This window comes from Engystomops pustulosus, chromosome 2, assembly GCF_040894005.1.
Source record: "Engystomops pustulosus chromosome 2, aEngPut4.maternal, whole genome shotgun sequence".
Lineage (NCBI taxonomy): Eukaryota > Metazoa > Chordata > Amphibia > Anura > Leptodactylidae > Engystomops > Engystomops pustulosus.
The window spans coordinates 198,994,816-199,018,343 of record NC_092412.1 but is presented as its reverse complement, the minus strand read 5'-3'; the positions used below and the strand labels follow the sequence as shown (position 1 = coordinate 199,018,343).

Genomic DNA, 23,528 nt, shown 5'->3' with positions numbered 1-23,528 from the left:
GACTAGCATTACCCATCTGACAGAAGTAAACCAAATATATTGACATTGATGCTCAGGAGCAATGGGGAGAAGATACTAAAATCCAACTGCACCAGAATAAACTGAGCAACAAGTATTTAAGAAGACTTGTCACCAGAATTTTACCCCCCAAACCAACAATGCCTGCTGGTAAAGGTTAACAAGTTCTCCCCAGATACCAAAAATTAGCTGCCAGTGAGACACTGTACCTTAATTTTCTGATATGCAAATTAGAATACTTAACTATTATCTCCTGTTTGACTCTTCTTCCAGGCTGGCAGTAAACCATGCCCACTTATTTTGACAGACAGCTCAGTGTCTCTTTAAATCACTGCCCTGCCTCCTTGTGCTTAGGGACCGTCTGCCAATATTCAACTACATATATATATTCAATTACAGATATATAAAGCTCTATTTACTTATAGGAATCATTGGGTCAATTTTTTACACAGTACCTTGTGTTACATTCATGTCATGTGACCAGGGTGATTTCATTTTATGTCCTATATATTTTACATTTACAAAATGGACCCCATGTATGTATCTGATCCCATGAAATCGGAGCATATATATAGGGTACATTTTGCATATGCAAAGGGTAATGTACCTTAGATGACATCACCTTGGTCACATAACATGAACTGCTGAATAGTAAGGAGGCATGGGGAGGAGTAGATGAGAAGGACCACCCAAGCAGGACATTCCCTCTTTGATTCCAGGTAATATAAAATAAATTTGATTTATGGAGATGTAAATGAAACAATTTTTAGCTAAAAGAAGGCAGTCAAATAATTACTAGGGCTCTACAGGAACCTACCACTAATATTTGGGGCTTGTGAGGTTGGTGAAAGATCCCATTTGAGAACACTGTTCAAAACACTAGTCTGCAAATCTCTTTTCTGTATTATAACCAATAAATAGTTTAGAAATTTACACTATAAATACACACAATATAAAATGTTACCTGTTGACACTGATTCCAATGGAAGAGTCAAATTCTTTTCTGGAGGTATATAGCGTAAACCAATTATAATTTCTCCTTTATATTGCAGAGTAACATCAGATGTTGGACCCATCTTTAGAAATGAATAAGTAAAATACAATTTATTCTCAATTAGACTTCTTAAAGATATATGTAACAAACTCAGATATACTCATGGAATAACTGTCACTAAACAGAAAACGCCGAATACCATCATTTGACTGATATTACCCTGTATACATTTTGTGTTTATTTTGTGTTTCCCCAGGAATTCAAAAACTCAGACGTGTACAGTATTCACTACTGTGAGATGTTGTTAACTAACTTGTCTCTCAATTCTTGGTTGTTTTCAGGCCTACATAATTAATCTGGCATGAGGGTCCTGGATCAGGGATCTATACTGCTCTTATGCTAGGTGCAATAAGTGAGACCCTGTATGTAAATTGGGTGTCAGAGCGCAATTATAATAAAAAGTAATGGATCTCTCAGACCAGATAAATCATTTTAATCCTGAATCAACTAGGAATAGAGAGGTATGTCATAACATCATTCAGCCATGAAAACACTGATGAGTTTTTATATATCCCTGGTTAATTATTTTAAAAAGTCTTTTCAAAAGATATGGCCCCCACAAGTTTATATGTGAATTAGCTCATACTTCATTCAAACTCACCTATGAGACAAAAGATATAATTGCAAAATATTTATATAAGGCAGAAAGCAAATTATTGCTAATTATTTAAGTCCATCTGGCAATAACTGTCAGGAGATTACCCAGAGTATTTTATGGCTCATTTTACCTCCTATATTTCTACACAGACTGAAAAGTATTGTACAGATTGACTGCTCTGTAATATATACAGGGAACAGGTGGTGGTTCAATGTGTCTGCCGTCTAGTCCTAAGGACTTCTATTTTCACTATGTAGAGAAAGTTAACATTTATTCTACATCTAACAGTGAAGGATCAAAATTAAACTACAGAAGGAAATATGACTTGTCAGCAATTTGCAGTGTAGGCTGATAAAAGAACAGACAAAATGCATTTATTGAAATCTCAGATTTTATATATACATTTAGGACCACATTATTGAAACTTACCACAAGTTATTATTGTTTATATATCAGGTAGTCTGGATATTAGAGGAATTTCCCATGTGTTTAACACTGCCGGGACACACTGGGGGAAAATGTTATTTTGTGGTGCATTGTCTTTTTTTGTGCCACCCAACTTTAGTGGTGTTTTGCACTGTGATTTGTTACTATGGCACACAACCATAATTTATTTGGTGCACCACGCACAGGTCAAATTGCAGTTTGCCAGAAATGACACTCCACATTCAGGTAGGGTTATGGAACATGATAGACTTGCTTTTGGCAGGTCTAAAGTTGTGTCGGAAATTACCCACCACATAAAGAAAAAAATTAATTTACAGAAAAAAAATTAATGAATTGAAAAAGGAAACAAATGCTGTGCCCAAATTAAGAGACCAGAGAGTCAGAAAAAAGAGTTTTTTGCGGCCTGGACACATAATAAATATGTTGAACGAGGAGCAGCTTTAATAGGTGGGATGCACATACAAAAATATGAGTGCAAACAACAACATAATATGTTGCCTTCACTGTGTACCGACATTTTGGGCTGCAAACTTGCAACAATTTTGGCCTGTGATGTGGAGGGGAGTCCAACCTCAATTTTGCTGTGGGGTGTAGCCCTTCCATGTTATGCCCTGATTGAGGAGCATCAGAATTCTGTCTTCCTACATTTGTGCAACAGGTCTTACAGTATGTGTTTTTGCTTTCCAAAAATTGGGAGGGGCTGAAGAACACTGTAATTGATCTAAAATTCAGAAGCAAGATTTGGCTTGGTCAATAGTGTATCATAGCTCCCAACCGTCCCGATTTTGACGGGACTTTCCCGTTTTTCTTACCTCTGCCCCGCGTCACGGGCAGCTATGAGATTGTCACGGATTCTCCCCCCAGGTCCCGCTGTGTCCCCATAGTAAATACTTTGAAAGTCTGAACTCACAGTACAGAATGGCTTCTACAGACATCGGGAGGGAATCCTTTTCAGAGAAGTGTCGGGCTTAGCGGAGAGAGCAGGGACCACGTCATCAGGTCAGATCACCATCTGTCCATATATGGTCACTGCATCTCCTAGGGTTCCCCAGAGCAGACATCGGGCAGGGAATCCTTTTCAGAGAAGTGTCGGCTTAGCTGAGAGAGCAGGGACCACGTCATCAGGTCAGATCAGCATCTGTCCATATATGGTCTCCAGGGCTTCCCCAGACACAAGCTATTTATTTAATTAAATTACATAAAGTTTTGCCCAGGCTGAGATTCAAACCTGGGACCTTGTGCACCATAGACAGGAGCTTAACTAACTGAGCTATAAGCCCAGTGATACAGATCGGAGGATTTCTGGTAACTAAGAAGTGTTATCTGCCATTTACACTGTGACACAGACTAATGCACTGATATATAATTAATATCAATAATTACAATAATCGCTGAGAAAATCTCTCCCTATATACCAAGGCATTAAATCTGTGTCACAGTGTAACAATAGTCATAGTTCTTAGTTACCAAAATTCTACACCTTGTTAATCACTGAGGCTAGAGCTCAGTTGGTTGGGGCACTGTGTCATTATTGTACATAGACACTGCAGGTTCTGGGTTCAAATCCCAATGAGGATAATTTTTTATTTTTTTTTAATTGAGATGATTTTTATTATTATAATATGGCTAAAATTTAGGGCTTGGCCAGGGAGTGATTGGGGGTGTGGCTTAGGGGGATCGCCGCTACGCGTGCCGCCATTTTGTCCCTCTTTCCCTTTCACAAATGTTAGGAGCTATGGTGTATGTTTAACCCCTTGAGAACACAGCCCTTCAGTTTTTGCATTTCCTTTATTCACTCCACTCCTTCCTAAAGCCATATATAACACCAGACATCTGTCCTGTACGGGGAGGGTTTTGTAAGACAGTTAAAATTTTAGGGAATGGAATTTGAAACATATGTTTTTCAGATTATTAGGAATAAGCAACTACAAACTCACAAGCTCAAGATTCTGAATACTTTAGGTTTTTGTAGTTACTTCATGCACATGATGCAACTTTTATAATTGAGCTAATGAGACAAATATAAGAAGATAATTTTTATATATGAAATTAGATACTGTTGTGTTTTTTATTGTAGTTTTGTTCAAAAATGATAAAGTGGAGACAGGAGACAAGAAAAAAGGGCGCTGGATGTGTAGGTTAACTCAGGATAGCTGGATATCAATAATTTGTATAGGTGTACACTCACCTTGATGAGTTGCGCAAAATGGCACAACACATATAGCAGGTATTGTTAAAATTGGAGCAGTCTGTAGCCTCTTGGGTTTCCGGTGGGTTCACCTGTCCGATGTCGGAACAGTGAGTTTAGGCAATCTATTGTTAATACTGCTAGGTCACCTGATTACCGGGTCATCAACCCGCCAAACACCATTGCTTTATATATGAGCTACCAATACACACCCTGTAATGCAACTGACGAAGAACCCGCAACGAGTTCGAAACGCGTTTTGCTTTTCATCTTTATGTTTTTATTATATTCTAGTTTTTATATATAATAAAAAATACTAACGGAATGGACTGTGCCAAACTTTATTTGATCGAATTGGGGATATCCAATAGAAACCCATATCGGAGAAACTCACTGTTTGTTTAAAAATGAAAATATTATGAAAAATAACTAGTGAGTTACTCTATTTATTTCCCTAATAAAGTAAACAGAACACTAACCTTGGGTTGCAGGCTAAAGCATTCGTCTTCTTGATTTTCAAAATTCCATGTATCAAGGGGAATATTCACTTCACCTAAAAAGCTGTTACGTCCAAACCGGTCATTATTCCAGACAGACAGTTGTAAAGTTCTAGTTTCCAATTGTGTGTGACTGATTACATACTGTAAAGGCAAAAAACATAAAATATTAATACATATACAGTACACACCGAAAGTTTGGACACACCTTCTCATTCAAACAGTTTTCTGTATTTTCATAACTACAGTATAGAATTTGTAGATTCACACTGAAGGCACCAAAACTATGAATTAACATGTGGAATTATATACTTAACAAAAAAGTGTGAAACAACTGAAAATATGTCTTATATTCTAGGTTCTTGATAGTATCAACCTTTTGCTTTGATTACTGCTTTGCACACTCTTGGCAATCTCTTCATGAGATTCAGAGGTAATCACCAGAAAAGGTTTTCATATCACAGGTGTGCCCCGTCAGGTGGGATTTCTGGCCTTATAAATGGGTTGGGACTATCAGTTGTGTTGTGCAGAAGTCACAAGTCACAGACTCAGAAATCGCAGGTTAAACAGCAGCTCAGATCAGAGACCAGGTCACAGCCACACAGAATTCTAGCAGTAGACACATCTCTACAACTGGTAAGAAGAGACCGTGTGCATCAGCCTTTAACGTAAGGAAACCACTGCTAAGGACAGGCAACAAGCACAAGAGAATTCACTGATACTATTAAGAGGGATCTGACTATGGATAAAATATAACCTTTATTCACAGTTGCATTAAAAAACGGACCACTAGATGGTCAAACCCATTCCAAATATTGTGTCATTTCCCACAATGCTGCGGAAAAGAAAGATATAGAAAATTCATATAAACCCAGGGTCAATATGGTGATAATATACCCTAGGAAGAAAATATTGAGAGGTGTCTTCCAGAGAGGATATAATAGGGCACGAACCTACACTGCAAGAACCCCAGGCTAGCCAGCCGGCTGGTCTAATTGTATAGATTTATTCGTCCCTACTCTCAGTGTCAACACCATTGAGTATATATCTCGACCCAACGCGTTTCTAGTACTCCTATCATCAGGGGTCACATACATTCACTGTCACACATTATGATTTTATGAGACAGAGCGGCGTGGGCTCACGCTGTCGCATTGATATCAACGGCAGCGAGTGAGGAAAAACACTGGGTATTTAACGTGGATTCCCCGTGCATGAGATGTCCAAAGACCCACCCACTGGGTAGGACCTACGGCTCACCCCCGCTAGGCAGCTAGAGGATCGTCCCTGCCGTCCATCAAAGGATGAGTCAGCAGGAAGTCCGAGCTCGCTGCTGGTCATGTGACTCCGGTCATGTGATCGGGCCGAGCGTCACGTCACCATAGCAACCCCCGATAAGTCCCGGAGTGCGAAACGGGGGCTCCAAGGGGCGACAGCGGCACCCCGCAATCCAGAGACACCGGATCGCAGAAGTCAAGCCGGCGCCGAGGAGCGAACCCGCAGGCAGGGGAGGCGGAGGAAGATGAACAGCAGAAGGAGAACCGGGAATGGGATACCAGACCAAGACTCCTTTCCGCCATCCAATTGGTGCGTGTCTCCGATGGAGGAGAGGGGTGAGCAGAAACGGTCCATGAGGTCAAAGACCCCAATGGAATTGAGAGGTCCTAGACTGCCATAAGGGTCGACAGTCAGCCCATATAGAACCCCATGGACATAGAAAGGGCAAGGGTTGGGAATGGTACACCAGATAAAGGCCAGTACCTATGGACCATCAGAGGAGTCCACACAATACAGAGCAGGGATAAAGGCACTTGTCCATGGTACCTGGCAGGATACCATGTATCAGAACAATAAATATATGTACAGACCCAGGTACAACACAAATAAAAAGTGAGAAAAGCAGAGTGTCAATGCCAGATAGGTAATGCAGGTCATGAGATAATGCACGTGAAACAAAAAAGGAACACAAATGTTGGAGATCATCTGTCGATAAAGCTAGTGAAGGATAGGACATCATTAAGACCTCTAGGTGACACACAATCCATTCTGAAAATCCATTGTGTCTCTTTGCGTAAAATCAGGTTGTCCCAATCCCCTCCCCTTTTAGGGGGTCTCACCCACTCAATCGCCTGAAACCATACTGAGTTATAGTCGCCATCATGTTGTTCCCTGAAGTGCTTGGCGATTGGGGTATCCTTGTTGCTTTTGATGTCCCTGATGTGTTACCTGATACGTTTTTTAAATGGCCGAAAAGTTTTCCCAACATAATTCAGGGGACACCCGCAAGTCAGGAGGTAGACCACACCCGCAGCTCCACAAGTAACATGGTCCCTAATATCATAGACCATTCCTGTGCTTGCACTCTGGAAGGTAGATCCCCTGGTAATATACGGGCAGGCCTTACAGCTACCACAGCTGAAGGTTCCCGGTCGTGGTCTGCCTAACCAGGTCTGAGAGCATTGAGCTGGTTCTAGATAACTGTGGACCAATCTGTCCTTTAAGTTCTTACCCCTCCTAAAATTGACTGTGGCATTTTCAGAGATATGGTCCCTAATATCCTCATCATATTTGAGGATCCGCCAGTATTTGTCTAGGATATGTTTGACCGCACCATTCTGTGTGTCAAAAGTCTCTACTAGTTTGTAATACCTGGCGCCATCGATTTGGGTTTCGGAACCAAAAGGGTGTCCCTTACCGTTTCTCTTGCTTTGGATTCCGCCTTCCTAACAACTCATTTCTTTAGCCTGAATAGTGTAGTCAGAAAGATTACTGCAATTGTGACGTAGGCGCAAAAATTGACCTCATGGTATTCCACATTTGAGGGGAAGGGGGTGACAGCTCTCCCATCTCAACAGACTGTTGGTCGCAGTAGCCTGCCTATGGACCTTCGTACGGAGTGAGCCATCTTCCTCAATAGAGATTGCCAGATCCAAAAAGGTTAAGGATGTCTGGCCAATCTCGCTCTTAAAATGGAGCCCCAGATCGTTTACATTCTGAGCTCCTACAAAATTATGGAAATCCTGCTAGGACGATGTCCAAAGTATGAGGACATCGTCAATGTATCTTAACCAAAGGGCAACCGATGATGACCAATGAGAGAGTCCCTCCGAGAATACCACAGTTTCCTCCCACCACCCGAGGTACAGATTTGCGTAGGTGGGGGCAACTGGATTCCCCATCGCTGTACCTCGTTGTTGGTGGAAGATGTGGCCCTGAAACGTAAAGAAGTTCTACTCCAAAACAAAAGTCATCAATCTCAGGACCAGATCATTATGGTTTCTGTACTGGACTCCCCTCATGTCCAGATAGAACTTCACTGCTCTTAAACCAAGGTCATGGGGAATAGAGGAGTACAATGCCTCCACATCCAGGTTAGCGAGCATGGTCCCTGGTTCCAAGGAAATGCCTTCGAGATGTTTAAGGACATCGGTAGTGTCCTGTGTATAAGAGGGGAGGCCCGTCACAAACGGTCTAAGTATTCTGTCCAGGTATACACTTGTGTTTTGAGTCAAGTTGTTAATACCCGAGACAATCAGCCTGCCCCTCAGAGGAGGGTATCATTTGTGGATTTTTGGCAACCCATAAAAAGGTTGCCAACACTGGAAACTTGGGTAACAGAAATTTCTCTTCCTTCTCAATCAATCTAAGATTCAAGGCTTCCTGAACCAAGCCTTCCAGTTCTTTCTTAAATCTGTCCGTTGGATTAAAACGTAAAGGGCAGTAACATTGGGGAATCCTGTAAAATGCTTTTGCACATCTTGACATAATCACTCCGATTGAGTACCACAATGTTACCGTCCTTGTCCGGCGGTTTAATAATCCGATTTTTATTCTTTTCCAAATCGAGTATCTGCCCGAAACCATCAAGGTCCCTGAGTTCCAGAGTGAACAGTTCAAGAAAAAGATCAATCTGTGTCATATGTGCTACTGGGGGGGCGGGGGGGTTTGTTACTTTTCAGCTTAAGATCTGTAAATGGCCCTTCCCCATCCATGCGATTAGCCTCACCCCAGAGCTCGCTCAGTATATCAAAGCTCTCTATGTCACTTAAATCCAGGCCCAATTCCTGACATCTTCTCCTATCATTTTGTTTGAAATATTTTATCCATTTCCATTTTCGGGCGAAAAGATGCAAGTCTTTCACCCAGGTAAACAGGTCAAATTTCACTGTGGGGACAAAGGAGAGTCCCCTACTAAGCAGACACATTTCAGCACTGCTCAACTCGTGATCAGATAGATTAATGATCTGAAGATCATCTGAGTGAGGTACTAATCCTTGTTCCCTCTGAGGAGGGAAAATGCTTCCGCTCTTTTAGATGAGACGTGAAGCGTTCTACTGTCTGATGTAGGGCCTTCTCTTTTTTTGTCAAAACCTGCACTATCTTTGAGGGTTCTGACTTTTTCTATTTCCCCTTTCAGGTCCTTCTCCAGTTTGAGCAAAAAATCTTTTCCTCCTCTAGGAGTATCTGAATGAGCCGAAGTGAGCTTTCAGTCAACTCAGCCTCCCACCTTTGTTTCAGATCATTTGTTTTAAGTCTCGCCGCTGGTGATATGGGGGATCCTGAGACCTCTTGGTATAATTTTATTTTTAAGATAGGTCTCCAGGCCCTGAACCTCGCATCAGCTACTGATATAATCCTTATAGACTTTGGTGAGGGTTTTAAATGCGGATTTAAGGGAAAATTCCCTAGTAGACTGTGGTAATTCTACTTCTGAGAAAACACTCTGCACCTCACTAGTCCATGTGTCAATAGAGGGGTCTGAAAATATGAATCCTGCCATCTCTTAGTGACATACAGGGACAGGAACAATTTGGAGAATTCACTGACAAAAACAATAGTGATAACAGAAATTAGAGATCTCTCAAATAAAAAGGGAATTCCCTGATACTATTAAGAGGGATCTGACTGTGTATAAAATAACATATAACCTTTATTCACAGTTGCATTAATAAACGGACCACTAGATGGTCAAACTCATTCCAAATATTGTGTCCTTTCCCACAATGCTGCGGAAAAGAAAGATATAGACAATTCATATAAACCCAGGGTCAATATGGTGATAATAGACCCAAGGAAGAAAATACTGAGAGGTGTCTTCCAGAGAGGACAAAATAGGGCACGAACCTACACTGCAAGAACTCCAGGCTAGCCACTAATACATCAAGCACAAGAAACTTGTTTTGGCTAAAGTGCACAAGGAATGGACATTAGACCAGTGAAAATCTGTGCTTTGCTCTGATGAGTCCAAATATGAGATTGTTGGTTTCAACCACCACGTCTTTGTACTAATCAGAAAAAGTGACCGAAGGGACTGTACATGCATGGCTCCTAGTGTTAAGCATGGATGAGGAGGTGTGATGGTGTGGGGGTGCTTAGTTGGTGACACTGTTGGAGAAACTGATTTATTCAAAATTGATGGCATACGGAACCAGCATGGTTACCACAGCATCTTGCAGCATCATACCATTCCATCAAGTTTGCGTTTAGTTGACCATCACTTATTTTTCAACAGGACAATGACCCCAAATACACCTCCAGGCTGTGTAAGTTCTATTTGACCAAAAAGGAGAGTGATGGGCTGCTATGCCAGACGACCTGGCCTCCACTGTCACCAGACCTGAACCCAATCGAGATGGTTTGCAGTGAGCTGGACAGCAGAATGAACGCAAAAGGGCCAACAAGTGTTAAGGTCTGTTGGAAGACTATTTCAGGTGACTACCTCTTGAAGCTCATCGAGAGAATGTCCAGAGTGCAAAGCAGTAGTCAAAGCAAAAGGTGACTACTTTGAAGAACTTAGAATATAACATATTTTCACAATTTTTTTTTGTTAAGTATATAATTCCACATGTGTTAATTCCTAGTTTTGATGCCTTCAGTGTGAATCTACAATTTTCATAGTCATGAAAATACAGGAAACTCTTTGAATGAGATCACATGTGTCTAGGTGTAAGCATATATGCGTTTTTTAGTAAATCCTTCCCATTGCATTTAAACTGCTTTTTAAAACGCAACTTAAACATGGGGTTAAGTTGTACTTTATGCTTACATGAAGTTGGTTTCAGTCCATCCTTTTATGGATTATTTGGGTGAGCTAGACTCTCTTTAATAAGTCCTTTTATTTTGTATATTAATAAAGATGCACTGTGTACTTTTGCCATCTATTTGTCAAGGTGTTGTATATTACAAATAGAATTCCTTTTATGTGGATATCCATATACCGTATATACTCGTGTATAAGCCGAGTTTTTCAGCACAAAAAATGTGCTGAAAAACGTCCCCTCGGCTTATACATGAGTCAATACATAACATGCATACTTAAAAAATATTTAAAAAATAATAAACGTATATACTCACCCTCCGGTGGCCCCGACGTGCAGCGCTGCTCCCCCGATATCCTGTTCAGGCTTCCACGCCCGTCTTCTTTCTTCTGCTGGGCGCGTCATACTAGGCGCCACCTGGGAGAAAAACAATGGCGGCGCCCTGCAGAAGAAAGAAGACGGGCGCGGAAGCCTGAAGAGGACCCGTGCGGACATCGGGGGAGCAGCGCTACGCATCGGGGCTACCGGAGGGTGAGTATATAAGTTTTTTTTTTTTTGTTTAATGCTGGGCTCGCTGTATATTACTGGGGGCAGGCTGTATATAACTGGGGGCAAGCTGTATACTACTAGGGCAAGCTGTATACTACTGGGGGCAGGCTGTATACTACTGGGGGCAGGCTGTATACTACTGGGGGCAGGCTGTATACTACTGGGGGCAGGCTGTATACTACTGGTGCAAGCTGTATACTACTGAGGGCAGGCTGTATACTACTGAGGCAAGCTGTATACTACTGGGGGCAAGCTGTAAACTACTGGGGGCAGGCTGTATACTACTGGGGCAAGCTGTATACTACTGGGGCAGGCTGTATACTACTGGGGGCAGGCTGTATACTACTGGGGCAAGTTGTATACTACTGGGGGCTGGCAGGCTGTATACTACTGGGGGCAGGCTGGCTATATACTGGGGGGGGGGGGGTCTGTGACCAATGCATTTCCCACCCTTGGCTTATACTCGAGTCAATAGGTTTTCCCAGTTTTTGATGGTAAAATTAGGGGTCTCGGCTTATACTCGGGTCGGTTTATACTCGAGTGTATACGGTAGTAGTTTTTGGGTGAAAAAGAACTAAATGTGTCATTACTGCATCCTTCATTTTGTTACACTTTGTTATTCTTGTAGTCCTAGAAGAAGAAGAAACTGTATGTGTATCCATAACATGTAGTTACTAGACACAGCAAACATACCTGACAAAACATAGATTATTTTTAATGTTCCAATAGGGTGTCCCCCTCTAGCATCAAATCCAGTAATGCAGGAATTAATATTGATATGCTGTAAATTATTAGTTTGCCACTAGCCATCAAACATAATTAAAAAGAAACTGTAGCATGTAATTTTATAGAATATGGAATTGCTTTCAGTACCTCAAAATTCCCCAAAAGTCAACTGAAATACTCAATCTTTTGGAGATGTAATGGAGGTAAATTGTATCCCCCAGTTGTCACCTTGGTAGCTCATGGGTTTTTAGAAGAATGGGGCAGCTTTATCAAGCTTTCTAAAAGTAAGAATGTTCTAAGTTGCCCATGGAAACCAACTACAACTCAGCTTTCATATTACCAGTGCTCATGAATATTTTAAAGGGGAGCTGTAATTGGCCATGGGCAACTAAGAACATTCTTACTTTTAGACAGCTTAATAAATCTGCCCCAATATATTATGAGGTTTGCTCTAATATAAAATATACTCAAGCACTATATATGTATTCCAATAATATAAAATAAAATTACCAATATAAAATATGACAATGATGGCATCCCAGTTATTTAATTCTTTCTAAGAATTCATATATCATATCAATAGTAGGTGGTAGCAGTAGAAGCAATAGTTAAATCATCTCTACAAAGACCTTCCAACCTAAGCAGTTGACATTCTTACATTCTGCAATATATAGGAGCGCAAAAGGAGGTAAGGATAAAATTTTTATTGCTTTTATAGCCCCCCCAAGTCCTGCTATACATTTTTTGTAAAGCATGGACAACCCCTTTAAAATGAATCTCTGTCACAATATATATCAATCTTCTTGAATCCCCTTTCTCTATAACAACCTGTCTGCAGATTACTGCATTTCCATTGTTCTGCTTATGTTTCTTCTTGTTTGTGCAACCAATCTGATATTTTATCCAAACTGCTATTTATTGCCATTGAATGTCTCACATTATTAGATTGTGTTTATTCAACTCCATCCTTACATCTTACAATTTTAACCACTTCCCGCTCTGCGGCGATATATCGGACGATGAGCGCAGGGACTTAGCGCACAGCGTCCGATATATCGGACGCAGAGCTGATGCCGGTTCAGCTCAAGATCTGAGCCGAACCGTCATCGGGAAACACGGGAGACATGTGCCGTTTTCGGGGGGAGGGGGGCGCTGAATATTACTATGGCAACTCTGGGGTCCGATCAGGTGCCTAGTGCAGCCACCACCAATGGAATGCTGTAATAAGTGCAGCACGTGACAACTGAGAATGGTGCCTGTCTCCAAAGGTTGTAGTACAGTATATTGGCGAGGAACAAGGCAGTATCAACACAACTGATGTAATGTTTTTTTATTCCATATTTCACTGAAGTTTTTTTTTTTTTTTTTTTGCATTTTAGGATTTGAGACAAATGTGGCCTATTGTATAAGTACGAAGACTACATTTTATGTGGTGTCTTTAATGTGCATGTGTTTAATGTGTAATGTGAATAAACAGAATTTATTTCTGATGTACATCCCTGCCTAAGCTCCTCAGTGTACTTTATTTCCCTAGTTTTTACTTGAATTTATAAGATAGTTGCTAGGCTACATGAAAAGGAGCAAATATGTCTTGTGCAATGTTGAAAGAAAAATACATGTGACCAAATGTAAGGGGAAGGAGAAAACTGTTGCTCAGCAGTAAACTGAAAATGCTAATCTACTGCACTTCTTTCTATAATGTCTCATTTTACGTTCTAGGCAGGGAGAGCAATCAGAAGCCATTATGCCTGAGTGACAGGAATACATATTAAGAAAGACTTTGCTAAAGTTATGCGAGAAGCACTTCTGCTTCACAAAACTAATGTTCTGCAAATCTCTCTCTAATAACATGACATTGGAACAAGAAAAAAATAATGGAACTTTACCATTATTTTACATTCTTTTAATAAGATTTTTAATTTGATCCAATTTTACTGAATTTGAAATAACATGAACATTTTTTTTAATCATCATCACAATTGGATGTGCAGTGTATTGATGTCCCTGGTTCTGCAGGACACTTCAGCTTCAGCTTTCACCACTTTCCTTCAGAGGCAGATAGAAATGAGTATGGTAGTGAAGCATGGAGCCATTAGGGCACATTTTACAGTGAAGGGCCTAGAATGGAGGGGCTATAATACTAGGAAGCCTGATTAGTGGGTGCTAGTATTTTCAGTTGTGCTCTCTATCACTATTGCAGTAATCAGAATTTAGTGTTAGGGTTAGCAGCAGGATGACACTGTTATGGGACCAAAATGTAAGGGATGAAAGGAAAGTGAAGAACATAAGATGTCTGTGTAAAGTCCATAGGGAAGAGGAGACATGGTGACGGAGAGCCTAATGGAGAAGAAACACAAACAACTATAATCCGAGGACAGAACACTTCTTATCACTGTATATAATTGGTAAAGATTTCTGCGTTTTCTGTGGTTGTATATGATAAGCAGTTATTTTCGGCACAAACACATGATAGGAACATCTGAAGGAGTTAAAATTACCAAGATTTCGAAATGTATGCATTGGGTCCATATCCTGATCTTTTTTTTACAACCCTAGTAACGCCCCTGCCAATGGCCCATTCTTCTTCCAATACCTATACAAAAAAGGTCTTAGTACATTCCAACCAATGCATGCACCAAAATTTCGCACTAATAGGTGGAATAAACTTAGATTAGACAGAAATACCTAATTTATAATCCAGCATCAGTCACTGTGATAAATCCAGCTGTGTAAACACATTGATAACTCCAACCCTACATTCTGTGCACCTCATTTATTAAAATTAGAACATACGAGTTCTGCTTTAACAATTTTTGACCACAAAGTTGTTTCCGCTCACGTTAAAGCCCTCCACACTGAGCTATTATTGGTAGACATTGTGGACCTTCAAGAGACCCCTTCAAAAACAGTATTACCACTCAAAAAGTTATAGGTCTTTAATTTTGGGAGTAATGTTTGATGTTCTTTGAATGATATGTTACAATTCTCTGCTACATAATATGGTTTGCTTCAAATTCACCAGTTTACTCCTTTACGATAAGAGCCTTTTTTAAAAGTCATAAGATACTCTGGTCCATTAATTAATGATTTTTAGTATTAAATGTGACATCTGTATTATAGGAGACGATGGCTGTTATTTATTTAAAGGGAAAGTGTCATAATGATTGAGCCCCACAAACTACAACAAACCTTTTTCCAGATATGAGACAGGATCACATTTATGTCCTTCTTTATTCTAGATTAAGCATTAAATAAGCTGAGAACATTGATTGCTCTATGTAACTGAACTGAAGGAATCAATTGGGAAATGAGTAACACTGATATGTTTCTTCCTGACTTGATTGATGTCCCATAGACCAGGGACATCATCAGGGAAAGTAGGTTGCAGCAACTGAAGGTAAGATATGCTGATGTACAGCACTAGAAGAGTTCAACGTAATTCAAGCAAAGAAGAAACATCTCTGTGTGAACCCTAATATTTCAATACAAAATGAAGAGTGTTTTATTGGTTAATGCTTTCTCTCTCAAGATATAGAAGGACATAATTGTGATCCTGTCACCATCCTGGAAAACGGTTTGTGAGCTTTAATTTATATGACAGTTTCTCTTTAATAGTTTAATACACTTATTGTTTGATGTTTGGGAAACCGAACAAGTGTAGAGTCATAACTATTGTTGGCCCAAAAACATTTGCCTAAGAACTTCTAGGGTCAATCAGACCAAGTGCTCTGAGCAAGCATTAATCACAAAATGGATAAGAAAGATAATCACCATAATTACAATTTTGCTTCTTACCTTAAGCACCTCATTGAACTCCGGGTTAGTCGTATTGGTCTTTATTTTTGTCTTTCGCTTGCTCTGACGTGATTTGTCAGGAAGGAGATATGCCTTTACGTACCTAAAAACAAAAAATAGGATCTATTATAATGTCCACATACCATCTACATTACATCTGATTTTACAACAGTTTTGCTATTACTTTCCTATGAAATCATATATTAGCATACAAGACTTATGTAAGACTTGTTATCTTTCTTAAATCAATCAAAGATCATGGCACAAACCAATGAATATATTTTTCTTCTCTTTTATTTACATAGATGCAGAAAAATTGTAAGCCTTCACCATAAGGTAATTAGTAAGATATAGAAAGCATCACTTTCGGCTTCCACATGTATCATATTACAGATCTAACTTCATGCTAATTTTGATCTGCTTTCTATATGTTACCAATTATATTATGGTGAAGGCTTACAATTTTATGCATGTATGGTATAAATAAAACATATAACATAAAATAGAAAATGTCCTTACGGGTCTGTTCTGTTCTTCTTCTCATCGGCCACTGCTAGATTTCTACAGTTCTTCACCAAAACGTTCAAAGCGCCTGTTTTATAGCTGTAATTAAGATTCAGTGTGATTTCCCCTGTGACTTTCACATTATCATAGTCCCAAATTTCACTGTAGGCACTTGTCATGCTATTTAGACTTGTCTGAAATAAAGCAAAGAAAAATATATTGTAAATTATTTTTCTATATACGTATATACTCGAGTATAAGCCGACCCGAGTATAAGCCGAGACCCCTAATTTCAACACAAAAAACTGGGAAAACCTATTGACTCGAGTATAAGCCGAGGGTGGGAAATGCATTGGTCACAGCCTCCCAGTATATAACCAGCAAGACCCCTGTAGTATATAGCCTGACAGACCCTGTAGTGAATAGCCTGCCAGCCCCCAGTAGTTTACAGCCTGCCCAGCCCCTGTAGTGTATAGCCTGCCCAGTCTGTCTCCGATGCTGCCTCGGCTCTTTTGGTCCTCTTCGGATTCTTCCGCTCCTCTTCAGGTCTTCAGCTCGGTCGGCACACAGAATTAAGTCAGCTGCTTGCCGACGTCATTGTTTGTGAGCTGCCCGCATCGCGAGGGGACCTGAAGAGGAGCAGAAAACCCCAAAGAGGATCCAAAGGAGCTGCGGCACCAGAGCATCGAAACAAGCATAGGACCTACGGGTGACGTCGGAAAGGTGAGTTTTGACTATTTTTCTTCTTGACTCGAGTATAAGCCGAGTTAGGGTTTTTGAGAACAAATTTTGTGCTGAAAAACTAGGCTCATACTCCAGTTTATATAGTAATTTGCTATCATGTGGTGTGTGAAAGTATACTGCTGATTATAAGATGCTTAATGAAACCCGGGATGTCCTTCTTTTATTTTTCTACAGTTCTTGACATTTAATATGTAACTGTAAATTTTGATGTGACTACAGGTTCAGGAAGCTTTATCCCCTTCTCATGATAGAAGTTAAGAGGTGTTGGATTTTAATGAGAATGACTGCATGAGAAAGCTTTTGATACTGTCAGAACTCACAAATTGTTCTGATGGGATCAGGTTTCAGGCTTCTGGCTAGAAAACCACACCCAGAGCTGCCTGTGATTGACAGCTTGGGAAAGATGGTTGTGTCTTTGAATTCGTTGTGTCTGCAGCTGCGGTTTGTGTGATGGACGGCTGAGCCAGTCAGTGCTGGAGGTACTGACCATTATGGCCTTATATTTCAGTCTCCTGTATCTGTTGTTTGTCCCTCAGTATTGTTTATCTCCTAGTGTGACCCCACTTCCCTATCTCAGTCTTGTGTCGGTTTCTGTGTACCAGTGTGAACACTGGTCTATATCTGTATTCTGGTTACCTGTCCGCTCCACAATCCAGCAGCTTCCAGACAAAGTAAGTCTTCCCTGTCATTTTGTAGGGTAACTTAGGGACCCTTAGTTAGGTTAAAGAAAGCAGGTTCGCCCTTGTCAGGGCGGTTTATCTGCTGCAGGCAGGGCCTTAGCCCACAGGGACGTTGCATGGCGAGTTTGCCACCACTTACCTAGTCTGACAGCTAGCGCCAAGCCTGGTTGTGGTTGCGCATTTGCTGGACAGGCACTGACAGATACTGCATAGTTTTTTAATTGTTATTTTGATGAATGATGACCTATCTGTTGTGAAGTGAGTAAGAGCTCCAGAACAGGCCATTACACAGAAGCAGAGCTGGACTCCAGGCTCCATACTGTATAGTTACTGGACATTACTCTGAAAATGCTATAGGAAAAGAGGATACTTGAGGAAACACAGTCCCCATAGCTTCATTTTTCTATAACTGTGAGCAATATAGATAGGATTGCAGAGTGTAGCTACATTCACACCGTGTTTTATGGATACATCCAGAGTGTATATCAGGAAAGCTCCCAGTGATACGCTGAACATACTTATAGACATATACTGGCAGACAGAGGTGTCCTTTTTGCTTCTATCTTACCAGCATATGTTGAATCCTGCAGGAAACATCCTAAACTGGCTTCTGCTTATGTTCACTGCTCCTCCCGCTTTCAGGGGGGTGGGGTAAAACCGGCCAACGTATTGTGAATGTGAGCTTCAAGCAAATTATGACTTCAAACCTACTTATAAGGTTCAATTTTGGGGATGTATAATTTTCTTATAATATTCTATTTATTCTTGTAACTTTGTAGTATAATTTTACCCATATTATGAACACATCTACTTTTAGTGCTGTTTCAGCATTTCCATCCCCATTGTATAGTAGTAAAGACTAGCCGTGGTTCTGCATCATTTATATTATTTCAAGTGGAATCTTGAAGTCTATCTATAACCTCCCAAGTGCCTGAAACGGGCTGAGGTAAGAGTCTCTGAATTATTTCAGATTGATTTTCTCTTTTTTTTTCTTTTTACAGTCTTCACAGTAACTGAGCAACCTAATGTGCCATTTAAAAAGAGCTTTAAAAGAGCTGTAAACCTAATCACAGCTTTAGAGGAAGAATGCCAGAAACTCATTAAAACAAAGAAATTTCTCACAGTACAGTTATGCCATTGAACTTAAACACTTTGAGGTTCATCATTTGGGTCAGCGCTTTATCTAGTAGATAACAAAAGTATAAATAAACTTTGTCAGAGTGAGCCGGATGGACCACCCACTCCCTGAAGTTCCTGCTGCTAAGCAACAGCAAAAACAGTACAAAATGCTAATAAAACATTATATATTGAATAATTAAGATATGAAACTGTTTATGGCCAATCGCCAACAATTCCACAGATATAGAGCTGAGAATAGTACTGATACTGTATATGCCTCTAATGAGGAAACTGTTCCAGCGAAAGAGTAAGCTCATTCTGTTGTCCCTATAGTAACATCAAGATATGTAGAAGGTTGTGTTTCCATGTGTCTTACATTCTCAATGGAGATGAGCAAATAATCCAAGATACGATTCATAGAAGCTTTTCAAAAGATTCGGTTCAGGTTCAAATCTAATTAGTCTGAACCATTGGTGCTCCAATTGTCCTGGAAATTAGTAATTAACCCCCCTAGTCCTCTAAAAGACAGATTTTCATAAAAAGCTCCTATCTCATTGGGTTTTTAAGGAATTCACAAGATATTATTATTCACAAGATAAATGACAGCATTAGCTAGAAACCACTTTGATCTGTCTAGAGCAAATCATAAAGGATTTGGATTTGTTACCTGAAAAACGCAGAATGTACAAACCAACTTACAGGCGGTCCCCCTACTAAAGAACACCCGACTTACAGACGACCTCTAGTTACAGACGGACCTCTCTGGGTGCTTTACTTTAGTCCCAGGCTGCAATGATCAGCTGTAAGGTGTCTTTAATGAAGTTTTATTGATAATCCTTGGTCCCATTACAGAAAAACACTTTGAAAATCCAGTTGTCAATGGGACAAAAAATATTTTGTCTGGAACTATAAAATATAACTGTTACGTCTTACATACAAATTCAACTTAAGAGCAAATCTCAAGGACCGATCTTGTACGTAACGCGGGGGCTGCCTGTAATTGATTTGCTCATCTCTAATACTTAACAATGAGTTTTTATAAAAGATATACTACAGGATTGCCACTTTCGATAGTCTGCTAACATTGTCATGTCAACTGTAGAGAAAGCACAATCTTCTATTTCTACAGCTAGAATCTAGAATCCAGGGGAAGGATAAGAAGCAGAATATATTTTAGTGTGTGTGCAAATCCAAAAAGCATGCTAAATGCTTCAAATTAAAGGCATTATCCAGGTTTATTAAAAAACATATAACCGTCAAAAGAGGGGGGGGGGATAAGAAAAGAAAAAAGAGTTTATATCTTTGCCAGCACTCCCGTTGTCCTGCGCCAACTCCCGTCTGTGCCATGCCTTTGTTTACAGGGCATGCCGAGCCAGCCACTGCCACGCGCTGGGCACAGCATTTGATTCAATGTCCTGCCTTTGTAAACAGAGACACAGCACTGACTGGAGAAATAAAAGGCAGGACACTCTGACCCAACAACTTACGCTTTCGGTTACAGCATTTAATATAATTCTGTGTCCAGCGCTTGGCAGTGGTCGGCTCGTCATGCCCTGCCTCTGTTAAAGTACATCTATCACCAGATCAAGGAGTAAACCAAGCACACTGAGATACTGGTGTGCGCCCCCACTAGCAGGATCTGCTCTTCTTTTAGCTTCTTATGCCCTGATTTTTACAGGAAAAAAAGCTTTTACAATTATGTATATACAGGGGGTGCAGACACTGGCTATATACAGGGGGTGTAGGCACTGGCTATATACTGAGGGGCAGGCACTGGCTATATACTGAGGGGCAGGCACTGGTTATATACTGAGGGGCAGGCACCGGCTATATACTGGGGGGGCAGGCACTAGCTACATACTGAGGGCCAGGCACTGGCTATATACTTGGGGGCAGGCACTGGCTATATACTTGGGGGCAGGCACTGGCTATATACTTGGGGGCAGGCACTGGCTATATACTTGGGGGCAGGCACTGGCTATAAACTGAGGAACAGGAACTGGCTATATACTGGGGGACAGGAACTGGCTATATTATGGGGGGGCAAGCACTGGCTATATACTGGGGGCAGGTAGTGGCTATATATAGGAGGTGCAGGCACTGGCTATATACTGGTGGGCAGCCTCTGGGTATATACCGGTGGGCAGGCACTGGCTATATACTGGGGCAGGCATTGGCTATATACTGGGGAGTAGGTACTGTCTATATACTGGGGAGTAGGCACTGGCTATATACTGAGGGGCAGGCACTGGCTTTATACTGAGGTTGAGGCACTGGCTATATACAGGAGGTGCAGTCACTGGCTATATACAGGGTGTGCAGGCACTGGCTAAGTACAGGGAGTGCAGGCACTGGCTATATGTAGGGGGTGCAGGCACTGGCTATATACAGGGGGTGCAGGCACTGGCTATATACAGGGGGTGCAGGCACTGGCTATATACAGGGGGTTCAGGCACTGGCTATATACAGGGGGCAGGCACTAGCTAGATACTGAGGGCCAGGCACTGGCTATATACTTGGGGGCAGGCACTGGCTATATACTGGTGGGCAGGCACTGGCTATATACTGGTGGGCAGGCACTGGCTATATACTGGTGGGCAGGCCTGGCTATATACTGGTGGGCAGGCCTGGCTTTTTACTGAGGTGCAGGCACTGGCTATATGCAGGGGGTGCAGGCACTGTCTATATACTGAGGGGCAGGCACTAGCTAGATACTGAGGGCCAGGCACTGGCTATATACTTGGGGGCAGGCACTGGCTATATACTGGTGGGCAGGCACTGACTATATACTGGTGGGCAGGCACTGGCTATATACTGGTGGGCAGGCACTGACTATATACTGGTGGGCAGGCACTGGCTATATACTGGTGGGCAGGCCTGGCTATATACTGGTGGGCAGGCCTGGCTTTTTACTGAGGTGCAGGCACTGGCTATATACAGGGGGTGCAGGCACTGTCTATATACTGAGGGGCAGGCACTGGCTATATACTGAGAGGCAGGCACTGGCTATATACTGAGGGGCAGGCACTGGCTATATACTGAGGGGGAGGCACTAGCTATATACTGAGGGGCAGAAACTGGCTATATACTGGGGGGCCGGCCTGCATATATACTAGAGGGCACTGACTGGCTATATACAAGGGGCTGCTGGCTATATTCTGGGGGCAAGCGGCACTGGTGTCAAATTTATGTGACTCGGCTTATGTAGCTGTGTGTTTCCCTCCTCGGCTTTACAGTGTCCATCATACCACTCTAGTACTCTCCAGGGAACAATGAACAGCATGACTATACATTAAAATTGACTTCCATTACCTTGGATGAAAGTATGTCACACTAAGCTTAATGCCTGTCAGCCTAATACACTATTGATGGCAGGAATGTGTCAGGCATGAAACAGCGAGTAACACTGTAGAATACCCATTAAGTCTCAACTGAACATGGCTCTAGACAACCATCATTTTTCTGAAATCATGAAATTTGGCAGAGATAATTGAAGACCATTTGCTGTTAGATACATTGTCATAGACCAATAAATATCCTTAGATTTAATATGGAAACATACATAGACAGACCCATGGTGATGAGGATTTATGTGCGATTAATAAGTGGTTTATGATTGAATGTTCACATAGCACCACAAAGTAAATCCATAGATAATTGCTTTAAAATTCTTCCTACATTTTTACACCATTTTCCAATCTGTTAGACCTTCAGACTTATCGATGGCTCTGTGGAATCTTTAAAGGGCTTGTCTCAATTAGAAAACATTTTGAAAGTTGGAAACCTTTTTGATAGACCTGAATACATGTATCTCCATTGTAATTTAGGTCCAATGGGAAAACTTGTAAAAAAAAAAAAAATAAATAAATCTGAAAGCCTATCAGGCAGGGGCGAATTAAGACTACCATGGGCTCTGGGCTGTATAAATACTATAGCCCCATTCAAGTCTGGGAATCACTTCTTACATATGGAATTAGAATCAAGCTTTTTAGGGAATGGAGGATGTGTCCCTTCTGCATGCTGCCAATCTGTGATTTCAGGACCTTGGCTTTTGTGTACATGTATATTAAGAGCAGGAACAGATTTCACGGGTGAAGGCCTTTTCGTTATAAAATTTGGTGAATGGTTCGAATGGCTATGGACCCCACAGAAAGATACCGCCCAAACCGCCTAGATTATAATCCTCTACTACCATCAGTTAAATGTATTTCTTCACTTTGACTTGTATTGTGTTTGCAGCAGCCTGTGATATCACGAATAGGACATATATACATATATTTTTTATTTATTTAATATAATTAATAAAAACAATTTTTTTACGAAATCCAATGTGGAACAGTGAAGAAAAATATATTAGGCACATTATTAGAGAATGTGCTGAAAGAGTCTAAAAAAGGCACCGTGGGAATCATATCAGGAGGTTCCATAGACGCATATATAACTGCAATGTGTTTGTTGAAAAGTTTTAAAGGGTAACATACAGCCTTGTACAAGGAGTTACTATTGGGGCACAGAAAATAGAACAAAAGTTTTTGCCAAATAGGACCATTTTAAGAGCAGTGTATTGTACA

General features: G+C 41.0%; 1 protein-coding gene across 5 annotated transcripts in view; it reads right to left on the bottom strand.

The window, feature by feature from the left end:
- Nucleotides 1-23,528, bottom strand: part of SYTL5 (synaptotagmin like 5) — a 158,613-nt gene that overhangs the window by 16,535 nt on the left and 118,550 nt on the right. For all 5 annotated transcript variants that reach the window (XM_072137799.1, XM_072137803.1, XM_072137801.1 and 2 more), the window contains 4 exons: nt 16,430-16,608; nt 15,911-16,013; nt 4,785-4,946; nt 983-1,094 (listed from right to left, as the gene is read on the bottom strand). In XM_072137799.1, coding sequence (XP_071993900.1) covers nt 983-1,094; nt 4,785-4,946; nt 15,911-16,013; nt 16,430-16,608 — 556 coding nt within the window. The remainder of the gene's footprint in view (nt 1-982; nt 1,095-4,784; nt 4,947-15,910; nt 16,014-16,429; nt 16,609-23,528) is intronic.